The following is an 18734-nucleotide window of genomic DNA, read 5'->3' as shown; positions in this document are numbered from 1 at the left end:
ACAGCGAGCCTGAGCTTCAGATCCCAGCGAGCTTGAGCTTCAGATCCCAGCGAGTCTGAGCTTCAGATCCCAGCGAGCCTGAGCTTCAGATGGTAGCGAGCCTGAGCTTCAGATCCCAGCGAGCCTGAGCTTCAGATCCCAGCGAGCCTGAGCTTCAGATCGCAGCGAGCCTGAGCTTCAGATCCCAGCGAGCCTGAGCTTCAGATCCCAGCGAGTCTGAGCTTCAGATCCCAGCGAGCCTGAGCTTCAGATGGTAGCGAGCCTGAGCTTCAGATCCCAGTGAGCCTGAGCTTCAGACCGCAGCGAGCCTGAGCTTCAGATCCCAGCGAGCCTGAGCTTCAGATCCCAGCGAGTCTGAGCTTCAGATCCCAGCGAGCCTGAGCTTCAGATGGTAGTGAGGCTGATAACCTCAGTCTTAGCAGAGTCCCTGCTGATGATGCAGGTCAATCATTAAGGACTGCAGCAGGGTCTTACTGACCCATAAAAACGATGACACAGGACCCTGACACGTCACAGCTGCTCTCAATACCATCACTCTCTTCGCTAAGCATTCACTTCTCTCTAACCCTAACCCTAACCCACCTTGTCCTAGCCAATCACTGGAGTCCACAGCATAAAGCTATAACACCCATAACTTATGCTCTCCCACACGCTACAGTACATCTCAGCATTTAGTCCACTGCAATGTGTACATCTATATTCCCCCCTTCCCCCCAAGTCCCTCAGTATGGAGTTCCCCCTCTCCCCCCAAGTCCCTCACTATTCAGTTCCCCATCTCCCCGAGCCCCTCGGTATGGAGTTCCCTCTCTTCCCTGAGTCCCTCAGTATGGAGTTCCCCCTCTCCCCCCGAGTCCCTCACTATTCAGTTCCCCCTCTCCCTGAGTCCCTCAGTATGGAGTTCCCTTTCTCCCCTGAGTCCCTCAGTATGGAGTTCCCCCTCTCCCCGAGTCCCTCAGTATGGGGTTCCCTCTCTCCCCCGAGTCCCTCAGTATGGGGTTCCCCCTCTCCCCCAAGCCCCTCAGTATGGAGTTCCCCCTCTCCCCCAAGCCCCTCAGTATGGAGTTCCCTCTCCCCCGAGCCCCTCAGTATGGAGTTCCCCTCTCCCTGAGTCCCTCAGTATGGGGTTCCCCCTCTCCCCTGAGTCCCTCAGTATGGAGTTCCCCCTCTCCCTGAGTCCCTCAGTATGGAGTTCCCTCTCTCCCTGAGTCCCTCAGTATGGAGTTCCCTCTCTTCCCCGAGTCCCTCAGTATGGAGTTCCCTCTCTCCCCCGAGTCCCTCAGTATGGAGTTCCCCCTCTCCCTGAGTCCCTCAGTATGGAGTTCCCCCTCTCCCCCCAAGCCCCTCGGTATGGGTTCCCCCTCTCCCCCAAGCCCCTCGGTATGGAGTTCCCTCTCTCCCCGAGCCCCTCAGTATGGAGTTCCCCCTCCCCCGAGTCCCTCAGTATGGAGTTCCCCCTCTCCCCGCTAGTCCCTCAATACGGAGTTCCCTCTCTCCCCCAAGCCCCTCAGTATGGAGTTCCCCTCTCTCCCCCCAGCCCCTCAGTATGGAGTTCCCTCTCTCCCCCAAGCCCCTCGGTATGGAGTTCCCCCTCTCCCCCAAGCCCCTCAGTATGGAGTTCCCTTTCTCCCCTGAGTCCCTCAGTATGGAGTTCCCCCTCTCCCCAAGCCCCTCAGTATGGAGTTCCCTCTCTCCCTGAGTCCCTCAGTATGGAGTTCCCCCTCTCCCCCAAGCCCCTCGGTATGGAGTTCCCCCTCTCCCCCAAGCCCCTCAGTATGGAGTTCCCTTTCTCCCCTGAGTCCCTCAGTATGGAGTTCCCCCTCTCCCCAAGCCCCTCAGTATGGAGTTCCCTTTCTCCCCTGAGTCCCTCAGTATGGAGTTCCCTCCCTCTCTGAGTCCCTCAGTATGGAGTTCCCTCTCTTCCCTGAGTCCCTCAGTATGGAGTTCCCCCTCTCCCCCCGAGTCCCTCACTATTCAGTTCCCCCTCTCCCTGAGTCCCTCAGTATGGAGTTCCCTTTCTCACCTGAGTCCCTCAGTATGGAGTTCCCACTCTCCCCAAGCCCCTCAGTATGGAGTTCCCTCTCTCCCTGAGTCCCTCAGTATGGAGTTCCCTCTTTCCCCCAAGCCCCTCGTATGGAGTTCCCTCTCTCCCCAAGCCCTCAGTATGGAGTTCCCCTCTCCCCCAAGCCCCTCGGTATGGAGATCCCTCTCTCCCCGAGCCCCTCAGTATGGAGTTCCCCCTCCCCCCGAGTCCCTCAGTATGGAGTCCCCCTCTCCCCCGAGTCCCTCATATGGAGTTCCCTCTCTCCCCCCAAGCCCTCATATGGAGTTCCCTCTCTCCCCCAAGCCCCTCAGTATGGAGTTCCCTCTCTCCCCCAAGCCTTTTCCTCAATATATGGAGTTCCCTCTCTCCCCCAAGCCCCTCGGTATGGAGTTCCCCCTCTCCCCCAAGCCCCTCAGTATGGAGTTCCCTCTCTCCCTGAGTCCCTCAGTATGGAGTTCCCTCTCTCCCTGAGTCCCTCAGTATGGGGTTCCCCCTCTCCCCCGAGTCCCTCAGTATGGGGTTCCCTCTCTCCCTGAGTCCCTCAGTATGGGGTTCCCCCTCTCCCCTTCTCCCCTCAGTATGGAGTTCCCCCTCTCCCTTTCCCCACCTGTCACAGGAAGAGTTGCTACGGCTGGATTCATGTTGTGCATCCAGCAGGATCTTCTCCATGTCCCCGTTATGGATGGAGGATGAGGACGGCACGTGCTCCAGGCCACCTGTAATGCTCTCCTCTTCCTCCTGAGTCAGCCCCAGCCCCAGCCCCTCACCATGGTTACTGTTGCCCGGGGTGACGGGGGGTACTGTCAGGTGGGTCGGTTGGGAGGGGTTTCCTGCGTTCCTGTTCATCTCCAGTTCCACCCAAGACCCTACGCAAAGACACATGCATCTCATGACCTGTGTGAACAAATGCCTGTTCTCCTGCCCACTGACATTTGCATATCAATGACACAGGAGGCAGGTAAATTGAATGTGTTCCTTTTTGCCCTTAATGTTCAAATTAGTTACATTTTTAGTCCAAGCAAAAAAATGATGATGCAGAAGTGTGTAAAGTTTAGCTCCTGCTAAACTTTGTAAGTCACAGTTAGAATTGCGCATACATAAATTCTACCCAGCAGACTTTCTATGGTAAACACAACTGGCTCACAGAAACTTAAACAACTGAGTCTTAACTACTGCTTGTATTTTTGCATAGACTGCATAGTTCTTGTTTGTGTTAGTGTTAATCAGATTAACCTACAGGGTCCAAGTTAACTATGCGGTTGTTCCCTGCACTTGGAACGGTACTTCTCTCTAGGGCTTTCGACACACTTGTTCCTGGTTATGGCTATACACTTTGTTGTACGTCACTCCGGATAAGAGCATCTGCCAAATGCCTGTAATGTAATGTAATGTGAGTTTCCATTTTTGAAACAACAGCAAATATGAACAGGCTTACAAATATTATTAGTTTCTCAAAATTGGGAGAAAAAAATGCAAACTATAACGATGTTTAAAAATAATATGCAGTCACACAGTGTTGAGAGAAACAAAAATGCTGCACGCAATAGAAAGGGAGTGGACAGAGATTTGGAAAGCAGTGAATGTTATTTCCCTTAACGCACATTTCCGTACTGTTTATTTTCAAGGAGAAAACACCCAGACTAACCAAAGGGAATGCCTGAGGACAGTAGCACTCAGTAACGGCAGCACCAGTCACGAAAGAAACATTCAGGGACTAGAGCACCACAGCGCTGTCTGTCTGACAAACACATCCCACATTCAGGGGCTGGAACACCACATTGCTGTCTGTCTGACAAACACATCCCACATTCAGGGACTGGAGTACCACATTGCTGTCTGTCTGACAAACACATCCCACATTCAGGGGCTGGAACACCACATTGCTGTCTGTCTGACAAACACATCCCACATTCAGGGACTGGAGCACCACAGGGCTGTCTGTCTGACAAACACATCCCACATTCAGGGACTGGAGCACCACATTGCTGTCTGTCTGACAAACACATCCCACATTCAGGGGCTGGAGCACCACAGGGCTGTCTGTCTGACAAACACATCCCACATTCAGGGACTGGAGCACCACAGTGCTGTCTGACAAACACATCCCACATTCAGGGACTGGAGCACCACATTGCTGTCTGTCTGACAAACATATCCCACATTCAGGGACTGGAGCACCACATTGCTGTCTGTCTGACAAACACATCCCACATTCAGGGACTGGAGCACCACAGGGCTGTCTGTCTGACAAACACATCCCACATTCAGGGACTGGAGCACCACAGTGCTGTCTGTCTGACAAACACATCCCACATTCAGGGAGCACCACAGGGCTGTCTGTCTGACAAACACATCCCACATTCAGGGACTGGAGCACCACAGGGCTGTCTGTCTGACAAACACATCCCACATTCAGGGGCTGGAACACCACATTGCTGTCTGTCTGACAAACACATCCCACATTCAGGGACTGGAGCACCACATTGCTGTCTGTCTGACAAACACATCCCACATTCAGGGGCTGGAACACCACATTGCTGTCTGTCTGACAAACACATCCCACATTCAGGGACTGGAGCACCACATTGCTGTCTGTCTGACAAACACATCCCACATTCAGGGACTGGAGCACCACAGGGCTGTCTGTCTGACAAACATATCCCACATTCAGGGACTGGAGCACCACATTGCTGTCTGTCTGACAAACACATCCCACATTCAGGGACTGGAGCACCACAGTGCTGTCTGTCTGACAAACACATCCCACATTCAGGGACTAGAGCACCACAGCGCTGTCTGTCTGACAAACACATCCCACATTCAGGGACTGGAGCACCACATTGCTGTCTGTCTGACAAACACATCCCACATTCAGGGACTAGAGCACCACAGCGCTGTCTGTCTGACAAACACATCCCACATTCAGGGACTGGAGCACCACAGTGCTGTCTGACAAACACATCCCACATTCAGGGACTGGAGCACCACAGTGCTGTCTGTCTGACAAACACATCCCACATTCAGGGAGCACCACAGGGTTGTCTGTCTGACAAACACATCCCAAGAGCTTTTCAGATTCACTCATATGGACATCACTCCCCAAAGATGTGCCTTTCATACTAAATAAATGAAGCTCAAACTGTACAAGATTATAGATCAGTTAGTTCCGACCGCTCATTGTGATTGGCCGAGACACATTCCATGAGAGCTCATATACATTATGACATCACTCAGACCTCATTACTGGCCGGGATCAATTAGTATTGTTTATCATAGATTCATAGGTCACCCAAATCAAAAAAGGCTATTTCAATATCTTCAACATTTCAACTTCAACAAAATGGACTCATTTGATAACATCACTTTTGATCTCTTCCAGCTGATGACAGTAGAATATTTGGACGATTATGTTACTAAGCTTGCAGTTCCAATGTCTGTCCTTCCTGAGTCTGCAGTTAATGCACTTTGCATGTGTTCATAGTGCTGCCTGGAAATGGTGACAGCAGAAAAACATATATTTATTTGCAGAGCCAAATTATAAGCAATTTAATCAAAACAATGCTTTGCTGTTTTTATTGTTTTTAATTCAATGTAAAACTGTTGCATAAACAATGCAGGTGGTATGTTATGCCATATATCAGCATGTGTATCCTGTTATGAGTCAGAGCTATGAGCACAGCACACCTGTGTTGATGTACAGCACTGTGCAATGAGTCTGGGCTATGAGCACAGCACACCTGTGCTGATATACAGCACTGTGCAATGAGTCTGGGCTATGAGCACAGCACACCTGTGCTGATATACAGCACTGTGCTATGAGTCTGGGCTATGAGCATAGCACACCTGTGCTGATATACAGCACTGTGCAGTGAGTCTGGACCTATGAGCACAGCACACCTGTGCTGATATACAGCACTGTGCTGTAAGTCAGGCCTATGAGCACAGCACACCTGTGCTGATATACAGCACTGTGCTAGGAGTCAGGCCAATGAGCACAGCACACCTGTGCTGATATACAGCACTGTGCTGAGTCAGGCCGATGAGCACAGCACACCTGTGCTGATATACAGCACTGTGCTGAGTCAGGCCGATGAGCACAGCACACCTGTGCTGATATACAGCACTGTGCTATGAGTCAGGCCGATGAGCACAGCACACCTGTGCTGATATACAGCACTGTGCTGAGTCAGGGCGATGAGCACAGCACACCTGTGCTGATATACAGCACTGTGCTATGAGTCAGGGCTATGAGCACAGCACACATGTGCTGATATACAGCACTGTGCAATGACTCTGGCTCTATGAGCACAGTACACTTGTGCTGATATACAGCACTGTGCTATGAGTCTGGGCTATGAGCACAGCACACCTGTGCTGATATACAAACACTGTGCTATGAGTCGGCTCTATGAGCACAGACACCTGTGCTGAATACAGCACTGTGCTAGTAAGTCAGGGCTATGAGCACAGCACACCTGTGCTGATATACAGCACTGTGCTAGAGTCAGGCTATAGACACAGCACACCTGTGCTGATAGATACAGGGACCTGTGCGAGACGGCCGATAGCCCACACCATGTCTGAATACAGAGCCTGTGCTGAGTCGGCCGATGCCACAGCAACACCTGTGCTGATATACAGCCTGTGATAGGAGTCAGGCGATGAGCACAGCACCCTGTGCATGATATAACAGCACTGTGTGCTGTAAGCGCCGATGAGCACAGCCCCATCTGATACCAGCACACTGTGCATAAGTTATCTTAGCTCTATGAGCACATACAACTTGAGTTGCTGATATCCACTGTGCTAGTCAGCATTAGCCAAGAACCTTGCTGTAATAACATACTGTGCTGGAGTCAGGCCCCATGAATTCACAGACAACCTGTTCGTTACAGCACTTGGGAGTCAGGCATGAGATCTGCCCTGTGCTGTACAGCCTGTTTCTTTATCGGTCTATGAGCCAAGCACAAATTGTGATATCAGAATGTGACATGAGTCTGGCTGATACGAAGTACCTTGTGCTGATATACAGACACGGTTGAATTTAGTCGCGATAGCAACAAACTGTGCTGGATATAAGGCACTGGCAATGAGTTCCAGGTACTATGGAGCACAGCACACAATGTGCTGAATAAGCACTGTGCTGTCAAGTCTGTCCTTGATCACACCACAACCTGTGCCTCTAACACACTGTGCTAGAGTAGGCCAATGAGCAACAACCACTGTATGATAACAGCACTGTGCTGATGAGTCAGGCCGCTGAGACAGCAACTGTGCTGATTAAAGCACTGTGCTGAGACAAGCGATTGAGCCACAGCACACCCCTGTGTGAATACACGCACTGTGCTAGAGTAAATTGCCGATGAGCACAGCAACACCTTTCTGATATACGCACTTGCTGAGTCAGCCGCTGAGCAAAGCCACCTGTCTGTATACTGCACTGTGCTAGAGTCAGGCGTATTATCCAGCACTGTGTTAGTCATACACCCAGTGCTGATAGGCGATAGCACAGCCACCTGTGTAGCATATACAGCACTGTGCTTTAAGCTCAATACCTCATGTGCCACAAGCACCCTGTGCTTAATACAGCACTGTGCTATGAGTCAGGGCTATGAGCACAGCACACATGTGCTGATATACAGCACTGTGCAATGAGTCTGGCTCTATGAGCACAGTACACTTGTGCTGATATACAGCACTGTGCTGAGTCAGGCCGATGAGCACAGCACACCTGTGCTGATATACAGCACTGTGCTATGAGTCAGGCCGATGAGCACAGCACACCTGTGCTGATATACAGCACTGTGCTGAGTCAGGGCGATGAGCACAGCACACCTGTGCTGATATACAGCACTGTGCTATGAGTCAGGGCTATGAGCACAGCACACATGTGCTGATATACAGCACTGTGCAATGAGTCTGGCTCTATGAGCACAGTACACTTGTGCTGATATACAGCACCGTGCTATGAGTCTGGGCTATGAGCACAGCACACCTGTGCTGATATACAAAACTGTGCTATGAGTCAGGCCTATGAGCACAGCACACCTGTGCTGATATACAGCACTGTGCTATGAGTCAGGGCTATGAGCACAGCACACATGTGCTGATATACAGCACTGTGCAATGAGTCTGGCTCTATGAGCACAGTACACTTGTGCTGATATACAGCACTGTGCTATGAGTCTGGGCTATGAGCACAGCACACCTGTGCTGATATACAAAACTGTGCTATGAGTCAGGCCTATGAGCACAGCACACCTGTACTGATATACAGAACTGTGCTATGAGTCTGGGCTATGAGCACAGCACACCTGTGCTGATATACAGCACTGTGCTATGAGTCAAGCCTATGAGCACAGCACACCTGTGCTGATAGAGTGCACTCAAACGGGAGAGCGCGTGAGAGACACGGCGTGCCCCCCCCACCCCCCACTGAAACAGGAGAGCGCGTGAGAGACGCGGCGTGCCCCCCCCCCCCACTGAAACAGGATGCGGCGTGCCCCCCCCCCCCCCCCCCACTGAAACAGGATGCGGCGTGCCTCGGAGCATGCGGCTGGTGAGTGGCGGTCAGGCTGGGGCCAGCTGGACGTCCCTGCGCAAAGGAATGAGTCATAAACACCTCTGTGTGCTGTCACAGCCGCTCTGACTGACAGCACGCCCGCCCACCTGACCCCAGACACACTCGGCTCTGCGTTAAGTTTAATACCTAAAGCTATAATCAGCACAACAACTCTGACTGTTTGCTCTGATAGGTTCCCCATTATCTGTATATTACCATTTAGTTTGCCTGTAATAACTGATACTGGGCTGGGCAGTGCAGGACATACCCCACTCTATCTGATTCTATCTTCACACCACAGACTGAACCTTTTTTCTTCACGCAAGGATTTTTGGGGGTTCAGGCTTGGTCTTGCCTTGGTCTTGCCTCCTGTTTTTCTTGATTTCTTTTAACAGTTTCTCAAATAAATTTGAACTGAATGTTTGACTGGCATGCTTTCTGAAGTTTCTGATACTGATGTTACTCTATTGAGTTGTACCTATACAAACTAGACTATAAAGGATAATGAATTGAGGCGTAGAAATACTTGCTTAATCAAAGCTCAGACATGGATCAAAAGGTTCAGAGACTAAAATGGTAGTTCCTTAGGGTTACAAGCTTGATTCTGTAATGACGCATCACACCACAATCACTGCACAGTATGCAGTGTAGCCCGTCGCTCTGAATCTTTCTCTTTTTTCTTCTTCTGGTATCCCACAATTTAAATCCACCTATAGCCTTCCTGTGCCTCTCTGAACCCATGTACCCTATAACACTATCCTCTAACTGAAGTTAAATATAGACCAGCTTAATGGTTAACTTTGACTGTTTGTTACTACGCATTGAGGGCAGTCCAGCTTAAGGAACAGCTGAAAAAGATATGTTGAAATTGAAGAGGCCGGAAAACAAAAACAAAAGCAGACTACTTCTAACCACACAACAAGCCCCAGTGTGTGAAAACATCTCATTGGCTGAGCTTAGAACTTGACCTGAGAACCCCATGCTAAACCAGTCTTACTCAGCAGATCTGACACAATACTGCTCCCCTAGCCTGCTTTAAGTTCAATATTGCTCCCCTAGCCTGCTTTAAGCTCAGTACTGCCACCCTAGCCTGCTTTAAGCTCAATACTGCTCCCCTAGCCTGCGTTAAGCTCAATACTGGTCCCCTCGCCTGCTTTAAGCTCAATACTCCTCCCCTAGCCTGCTTTCATACAAAACTGCTCCCCTAGCCTGCTTTCATACAAAACTGCTCCCCTAGCCGGTTTCATACAGTACTGCTCCCCTAGCCTGTTTCATACAGTACTGCTCCTCTAGCCTGCTTTCATACAGTACTGCTCCCCTAGCCTGTTTAATACAGTACTGCTCCCCTAGCCTGCTTTCATACAGTACTGCTCCCCTATCCTGCTTTCAAACAGTACAGCTTTCCTAGCCTGCTTTCATACAGTACTGCTCCCCTAGCCTGTTTAATACAGTACTGCTCCCCTAGCCTGTTTCATACAGTACTGCTCCCCTAGCCTGCTTACATACATTACTGCTCCCCTGGCCCGCATTCATACAGAACTGCTCCCCTAGCCTGCTTTCATGCAATACTGCTCCCCTAGCCTGCTTTCATACAATACTGCTCCCCTAGCCTGTTTCATACAGTACTGCTCCCCTATCCTGTTTCATACAGTACTGCTTCCCTAGCCTGCTTACATATAATACTGCTCCCCTAACCTGCTTTCATACAGTACTGCTCCCCTGGCCTGTTTCATACAGTACTGCTCCCCTAGTCTGTTTCATACAGTACTGCATCCCTAGCCTGCTTACGTACAGTACTGCTCCCCTAGCCTGTTTCATACAGTACTGCTCCCCTAGCCTGTTTCATACAGTACTGCTCCCCTAGCCTGCGTTAAGCTCAATACTGCTCCTCTAGCCTGCTTTCATACAGTACTGCTCCCCTAGCCTGTTTAATACAGTACTGCTCCCCTAGCCTGCTTTCATACAGTACTGCTCCCCTATCCTGCTTTCACACAGTACAGCTTTCCTAGCCTGTTTAATACAGTACTGCTCCCCTAGCCTGTTTCATACAGGACTGCTCCCCTAGCCTGCTTTCATACATTACTGCTCCCCTGGCCCGCATTCATACAGAACTGCTCCCCTAGCCTGCTTTCATACAATACTGCTCCCCTAGCCTGTTTCATACAGTACTGCTCCCCTAGCCTGTTTCATACAGTACTGCTTCCCTAGCCTGCTTACATATAATACTGCTCCCCTAGCCTGCTTTCATACAGTACTGCTCCCCTGGCCTGTTTCATACAGTACTGCTCCCCTAGTCTGTTTCATACAGTACTGCATCCCTAGCCTGCTTATGTACAGTACTGCTCCCCTAGCCTGCTTTCATACAGTACTGCTCCCCCAGCCTGCCTACATACAGTACTGCTAACATAGCCTGCTTTAAGCTCAATATTGCTCCCCTAGTCTGCTTTAAGATCAGAACTGCTCCCCTAGACTGCTTTAAGCTCAATACTGCTCCCCTAGCCTGCGTTAAGCTCAATACTGCTCCCCTCGACAGATTTAAGCTCAATTCTTTTCCCCTAGCCTGCTTTCATACAGAACTGCTCTCCTAGCCTGCTTTCATACAGTACTGCTCCCCCAGCCTGTTTCATACAGTACTGCTCCCCAAGCCTGTTTCATACAGCACTGCTCCCCTAGCTTGCTTTCATACAGTACTGCTCCCCTAGCCTGTGTTAAACTCAACACTGCTCCCCAAGCCTGCTTTAAGCTCAATACTGCTCCCCTAGCCTGCTTTCATACAAAACTGCTCCCCTAGCCTGTTTCATACAGTACTGCTCCCCTAGCCTGTTTAATACAGTACTGCTCCCCTAGCCTTCTTTCATACAGCACTGCTCCCCTAGCCTGCTTAACACAGTACTGCTCCCCTAGCCTGTTTAATACAGTACTGCTCCCCTAGCCTGCTTTCATACAGTACTGCTCCCCTAGCCTGTTTAATACAGTACTGCTCCCCTAACCTGTTTAATACAGTACTGCTCCCCTGCTTACATGTGGGTCCTGCCCTGTCCAGGGGGGCATGGCTAGCTGCCCTAGGGGAGAGTTGAGGATATCTCTCACCGAGGCCAGGCTCATGGGAAGGGCACTCCACATTCATAAACATCCTCCAGGCAAAGCTCAACTGCGCAACTCAAACACATCCATCTTAGAGCAGAATCCACAGCAAGACATATTTAAGATACAATTTTCATGGAAACTTCCAGGATTTGTAGGATCTTAAGTACATGAGCACATTGACTATCATGATCATCAATTCTTTGCTTAGTAAACACAGTTTTCCAGAGTGATGAACATTACTTACATTATTTCACACACAATCTCAATTTACATAGCTGGGAGTATCTACTGAACTTGGGTTCCCTCAAGAATAGGACAGTACTTCCTCATATGGAAGTCTGTGGGTTAGCTCTCTATTACACGGCTGGCTACATAGATACTGTACTAAGACAGGTGAGAAACTTGCTTTTTCTCATAGCCGTTTTCTGAATTTTTGACCCTATTGACATCTATTCTACATCACTTGCATAGTGAGAGTGCAGATGTGGAGCACCCACAAAGCTTTCAGTCCATCCTCATTGTCCCACGAATGTCAACTAGATGGAACGGTCTCAGTAAACAGCGCCTGGGGTTCAGACACCTGGCATGAAAAGGTCATACGAAATAACATCCCAGAGAGAGAAAAACGCAGGAGCTACAGTGATTTAAATTTTATACGAGGCAGCTAACGTTACAGCACAGAGCGCAACCTTGAGCTGGCGCTCACTGGGGGTACATTTCAGCCGAGAATAATACGTCACAAAGCGTCTTTAGGCGTTACCGTCCGCCAGAACTCATCTCCTCCTCAGAATATCCAGCTGCTATACACTCCATGGTTCTGAGGATGTCACTGCTGATTCCGTCAAAATCATGACCCAAGAGCTGAGTAAAGGTGGTTTATCAGCAGATTTGTGTTTTTGCATACTTCTTGAAATATGCATCAAGACTCCACTAAGCCTGACCAAAAGATGAGCTAAGTTTTATTCAAATTATTTTTTCTTGCTCATGTCAGCTAGCTTTTCTTTTGACTTTTGGTGAAAGAAGGAACCAGTCAAACTTTGCAGTGTCTATGAATTTGGATACGATAAACATAGGAAAAGCAGTCAAATAACGGCAAATCTCGGTGAACTGTGTTCTCTGAACATACTGCACTCTGAACAAACTGCACTCTGAACATACTGCACTCTGAACAAACTGCACTCTGAACATACTGCACTCTGAACAAACTGCACTATGAACAAACTGCACTATGAACATACTGCCCTATGAACATACTGTGCTATGAACATACTGCACTCTGAACAAACTGCACTATGAACAAACTGCACTATGAACATACTGCACTATGAACATACTGTGCTATGAACATACTGCACACTGAACACACTGCGCTATGAATATACTGCACTCTGAACATAATGCGCTATGATACTGTGCTATGAACATACTGCACTCTGAACATACTGCACTATGAAAATACTGTGCTATGAACATACTGCACACTGAACACACTGTGCTATGAATATACTGCACTCTGAACATAATGCGCTATGATACTGTGCTATGAACACACTGCACTCTGAACATGCTGCACTATGAAAATACTGCGCTATGAACATACTGCACTATGAACACACTGCACTCTGAACATACTGCGCTATGAAAATACTGCGCTATGAACATACTGCACTATGAACACACTGCACTCTGAACATACTGCGCTATGAACATACTGCACTATGAACACACTGCACTATGAACATACTGCACTCTGAACATACTGCACTATGAACACACTGCACTCTGAACATACTGCGCTATGAACATACTGCACTATGAACATACTGCACTATGAACACACTGCACTCTGAACATACTGCGCTATGAACACACTGCACTATGAACATACTGCACTATGAACATACTGCACTATGAACACACTGCACTCTGAACATACTGCGCTATGAACATACTGCACTATGAACACACTGCACTATGAACATACTGCACTATGAACATACTGCACTATGAACACACTGCACTCTGAACATACTGCACTCTGAACATACTGCGCTATGAACAAACTGCACTATGAACATACTGCACTCTGAACATACTGAACTCTGAACATACTGCACTCTGAACATACTGCACTATGAACATACTGCACTCTGAACATACTGCACTATGAACATACTGCACTATGAACATACTGCGCTATGAACATACTGCACTATGAACATACTGAACTCTGAACAAACTGCACTATGAAAATACTGTGCTATGAACATACTGCACTATGAACATACTGAACTCTGAACATACTGCACTATGAAAATACTGTACTATGAACATACTGCACTATGAACATACTGTGCTATGAACATACTGCACTATGAACATACTGTGCTATGAACATACTGAACTCTGAACATACTGCACTATGAACAAACTCCACTGTGAACATACTGCACTATGAACACACTGCACTATGAACATACTGCTCTCTGAACATACTGCACTATGAACAAACTGCACTCTGAACATACTGCACTCGCTGAACACGCTGGGGAGAATGGTAGGAAGGAAGAGGTGCAAGAGAGATTATGGGACAATCTGCTGAGAGCGAGGGATCGTGGGAGATTCTTCTGAGAGCAAGGGATCATGGGAGAGTCTGCTGAGAGTGAGGGATCATGGAAGATTCTGCTGAGAGCATGTGAGTGCGTGAGAATGTGCGCGTGTGTTTGTGTGTATGAGTGAGTGAGAATGTGGGTGTGTGTTTGTGTGTGTGAGTGTGTGTATGAGTGAGTGCGTGAGAATGTGCGTGTGTGTTTGTGTGTATGAGTGAGTGAGAATGTGGGTGTGTGTTTGTGTGTGTGCGTGAGTTTTGCGTATATGAGCGCGTTGATGTGTGTGTGTTTGTGTGTGTTTGCGTATGTGCGCATATCGGTGTGTGTGTGTGTTTGCGTATGTGAGCGCATCGGTGTGTGTGTGTGTTTTTGTGTGTGTGTTCGCGATGTGCACGCGTCGGTGTGTGTGTGTGTATGAGTGAGTGAGAATGTGCGTGTGTGTTTGTGTGTGTGTGTGCGTTTGTGTATGTGCGCGCATCGATGTGTGTGTGTGTGTTTGCATATGTGCGTGCATCGGTGTGTGTGTTTTTGTGTGTGTGTTCGCGTATGTGCGCCCATCGGTGTGCATGTGTGTGTGTGTTTGCGTATGTGTGCGCATCGATGTGTGTGTGTGTGTATGTTTGTGCATGTGTTTGTGTGTGTTCGCGTATGTGCACGCATCGATGTGTGTGTGTGTTTGTGTGTGTGTGTTCGCGTATGTGTGCGCATCGGTGTGTGTGTGTTTGTGTTCGCGTATGTGTGCGCATCGGTGTGTGTGTGTTTGTGTTCGCGTATGTGTGCGCATCGGTGTGTGTGTGTGTGTGTGTGTGTGTGTGTGTTGGAGGGGGGCTCAGACTCAGTCAGGTCTCCCCAGGTGACGGGGGTGTCAGGCTGTTTTCAGTTCTTCAGTGACAGGCACGTCTCTGTCACGTTACAGAATTGAGATGAGAAGCCATTGCTTAGCAACACTACTGCTTGTTACTTTTTTGAAGCCCTGAGCTGTCCCAGTCTGTAACAGACGAGTCAGCTGCAGTTTGGCCCGGGGTACAGCCGGGGAAGAGGGGTTATGTAAAACGCTCTCTGGAATGTAGTCATGAACGTGGCAACCCCCCACCCCCACCAACCTGCTCATGTTCTAGGAAACATTCCCTACTTTCCACTGGTCAAGCAGCACCTGCCTCACCCCCACCACCATAAATAGGGGGGTGTCACACATAAACCACACATCAGCCACGACCGCAGTAACTAGGTTAACCTGGGCCAGTGCTATCCTGTCGCCTGGCTGGAAATCAGGACTGGCAGCTGGGTCAGCTGGCTGCAGGCTCACCTCAGCGTGGGGCTCACATGACTCAGAGCCTTTCCATAGCCCTGTGCTTGACAAGCTAACAGCTCAATGCTGCTATTCTTCCAGCTAAGACAACTCCTGGATTATTTCTCCACAGAGACCTAAGACATGGAGAGATCCTTACAGCTCAGGAGTTTTCTTGCAAGCAGTCACCCTGAAAGCCTTTTAAAATCAGGTAAAAAACTAGTGTTTTTTTACCAGATTCTACCGGCGGCAGTGTAGCATCGTGGGTAAGGAACTGGGTTTGTAACCGAAAGGTCATGGGTTCGATTCCTGGGTAGGGTATACTGCTGTTGTATCCTTGAGCAAGGTACTTAACCTACATTGCTTCAGTATGTATCCAGCTGTATAAATGGATGCAATGTAAATTCTACTGTATGTAAAAAGTTGTGTAAGTCACTCTGGATAAGAGTGTCTGCTAAATGCCTGTAATGTAGTGTGGATGTGACTTGCTGTTCTTTTCATATTTGAATACTTTGTGGATTCTTAATATTCAAATAACAATATGAAAATGAAATTCCTGTTCTCGGCCCAAATATGCTGCAGTTTTTTTCTGTGTACATATTGTGCATTACATTGCATTCAGTCAAAAGACATTTTTATACACAGCAATTTACAACACATCAGCCTTCATCTTGCTTTTAGGCAAGACGGACATATCAAATAAATAGCTGGGGGTTTATGCAACATTCTGCTTCATAAATACTGATGATAATGAATAAAACTTTAATATCAGTCACAAATAGGTCATTTGAAATAATTTAAGTAATCGAGCACGTGGAATATTTCAGTTTGTACTCAGTTAAGAATTTCAGCCCGTTTCTTTCTCGGGTCCTCGTGAGCACGTACGGTTCTTGGTAGTTACTCGCACTTCTGTAGCGTGGAGGAACAGCCGAAGACAATAGCGGCGCGTCTGCAATGTGATCGATCTCACTCACGGAACTGCAGATTGCCGAAGACGTCAAAATGAATGCAATTTACAAGCCAGGAATAACAACAACTCGAATTAGTAAAACAACGGCAACAACGGCACGGTCATATTGAAAATTTACATTACATTCATTCATTTAGCAGACGCTTTTATCCAAAGCGACGTACAAAGGTGCATTTTCATGATCGTAGACAACTGCTGAACACGGGTTCAGTAAGGTACAATTACTTATTTTGTAAAGCTATTTCTAGCCGAGAACAAAGAACACTATCCTGGTCTAACATCTGCAAAGCCAAACTAGGCAGAAGAATAAGCTAGAGTATTAGGACAAATACAATTTACCAAGAAGTGCAGGGATGGGGCAACATGTAACAAGTGACAGGAAAAAGGGTTTTTTTTTTTTTTTTTTTTTTTTTTAATATATATATATATATATATACACAGCGTGGTGGTGGTTATTCTAGGTATAGTCTGAAGAGATGAGTCTTCAGGCCACGGCGGAAGATGGATAGTGAGGGGGGGAAGTTTTAAAAAAGATTAGGCTACCTAAATTACACACAACTATGTTCGCTAACTAGCAACAGCAGAAACAAATTAAGTTATGATACGCTTATCTGAATCGCGGGGGACGGCAGAAGCGACGACACAATTCACATCTACAGCTTTCAGAATTTTGCCCAGCCTATATGGTTTGAAATGAGTTGCCCAGGTTGACATTTTAAGGACAATGAAATTCTGAAGTGTTCAGAAGTTGTTTATATTGAAATAAACGTGCTGCAGAGAATATTTATAAAAAGAATACATTTTATTCAATCACTTAAACGACAAATGTCGTTAAGTACATTAAACAAATGTTTCTTTGTCAGTTATTTCCCGCTTTTATTTAAGTCATTGTTTGCTAGTTTCAAATTAGGCTATGCAGACCATTTCCTGAAATTTTCTGGCGTATAACTTCGCAAAGCTAACTGGAGATGTGCTGTGCTTCTGCAACTTGAACAAAAGCGCTTTAATTGCTTGCGTTGCCTTTATTTTGCGTGTCCATCCGCCAACAGTCTCACAGTTCCGCTAGAAGTGTACCTATAATTTAAAAACGACCGAAATAAAATAATTTTATTGCGATTACATAAAGCAGATAAGTTTTTGCTTCGCGGAAGCTTAATAAGGATGTCCTCGCTTAAGGCCAGCTTGTTATGTTTACCTTAACCCAAAGCATCACATGCTGCAAACAAGCGATTTCGGGGGCGCACGTTACATAAAGCATTCGAGATATTCTGCATCCGGTATGTTCAAAACACAGTTTGTGTCACGGCGAACAGTACAATTAACAGACATTTAATACCGTTATTTATAATAACTCGCCCTTTCCATTTTTAAGTTCCTCGATCTATCGTGCCTTGTTGACATTTATGTAGAGCCTCCTCTTGTCGACTCGGGAAAGCATAAATGATTGGTTGGGTGTTCCTTCAATCATGACACGATATTTGGAAATCCCACACCCTTATGCCCACCTCCCCGAACACCGGAGTATTATATTGGTGCGCACGGTTGTCAATTCTCTGAAAACAGTTTCGTTCAAGTGTTAGATCCGCCTCCATACCCTGCCCATGAAAAACCCAAAGGAAATTCCAACTCAAATGAAGGCAGTTTTTCTATTCAATATGCCTTTTCAAAAGTCACGAAAAATCTGTTTTTAGGTTAGCAGGAAAGTATTCCACAAAGGTACATAAATGTCATCAAGCTACGGCCATCTGAATCGATGGTACCTACCGTTCAGCGATGGATCTCCGTTGTTATTTGCGGAGCCAGCGGTAGACATAGCGCCTGTCAGAGTTGCTCGCGTATGACTGCCAATAAGACGCGCAGACACTGTGCATACAGATCTGGAACGTGCGCGCAACCGCGTCCACGTTCTGCATTTGAAACACTGACCCTGGATCAGTTTTCGCCATTTGACACACAATGCTCTAGATTAGCAAGAGGCTTGGTTTAACTGATCATAGATCTACGCTGGGAGCTCCCATAAACGTATAGCTGGGGTGACGTCAGCAGGGTAGATCTAACCAGTACGGTAGCACACTTTGCTGGCTAACAAAGAACCCTGGATTATGCAATGAACAATTATTTTCAACCCACACTGATATCAAATCCGCGGGCTGCATGTACTTAATGAAGTTATAATT

At 47.7% G+C, this 18734-nt stretch overlaps 1 protein-coding gene across 2 annotated transcripts in view; it reads right to left on the bottom strand.

Annotated features, from left to right (window-relative positions):
* The window catches only part of LOC135239846 (BCL2/adenovirus E1B 19 kDa protein-interacting protein 3-like), a 35676-nt gene extending 17236 nt beyond the window's left edge, over nucleotides 1-18440 (bottom strand). For both annotated transcript variants that reach the window (XM_064308836.1, XM_064308835.1), the window contains exons 1-2: nucleotides 18322-18440; nucleotides 2649-2907 (exon numbers count right to left, since the gene is read on the bottom strand). In XM_064308836.1, the coding sequence (XP_064164906.1) occupies nucleotides 2649-2907; nucleotides 18322-18370 (308 nt within the window). In that variant the 5' untranslated portion in view covers nucleotides 18371-18440. The remainder of the gene's footprint in view (nucleotides 1-2648; nucleotides 2908-18321) is intronic.
* Nucleotides 18441-18734: the final 294 nt, after the last annotated feature.

This window comes from Anguilla rostrata, chromosome 14 (genome assembly GCF_018555375.3).
Source record: "Anguilla rostrata isolate EN2019 chromosome 14, ASM1855537v3, whole genome shotgun sequence".
NCBI classification, from domain to species: Eukaryota; Metazoa; Chordata; class Actinopteri; order Anguilliformes; family Anguillidae; genus Anguilla; species Anguilla rostrata.
Note: the sequence above shows the minus strand (reverse complement) of the source record. Positions and strands in the feature narration are given on the sequence as shown.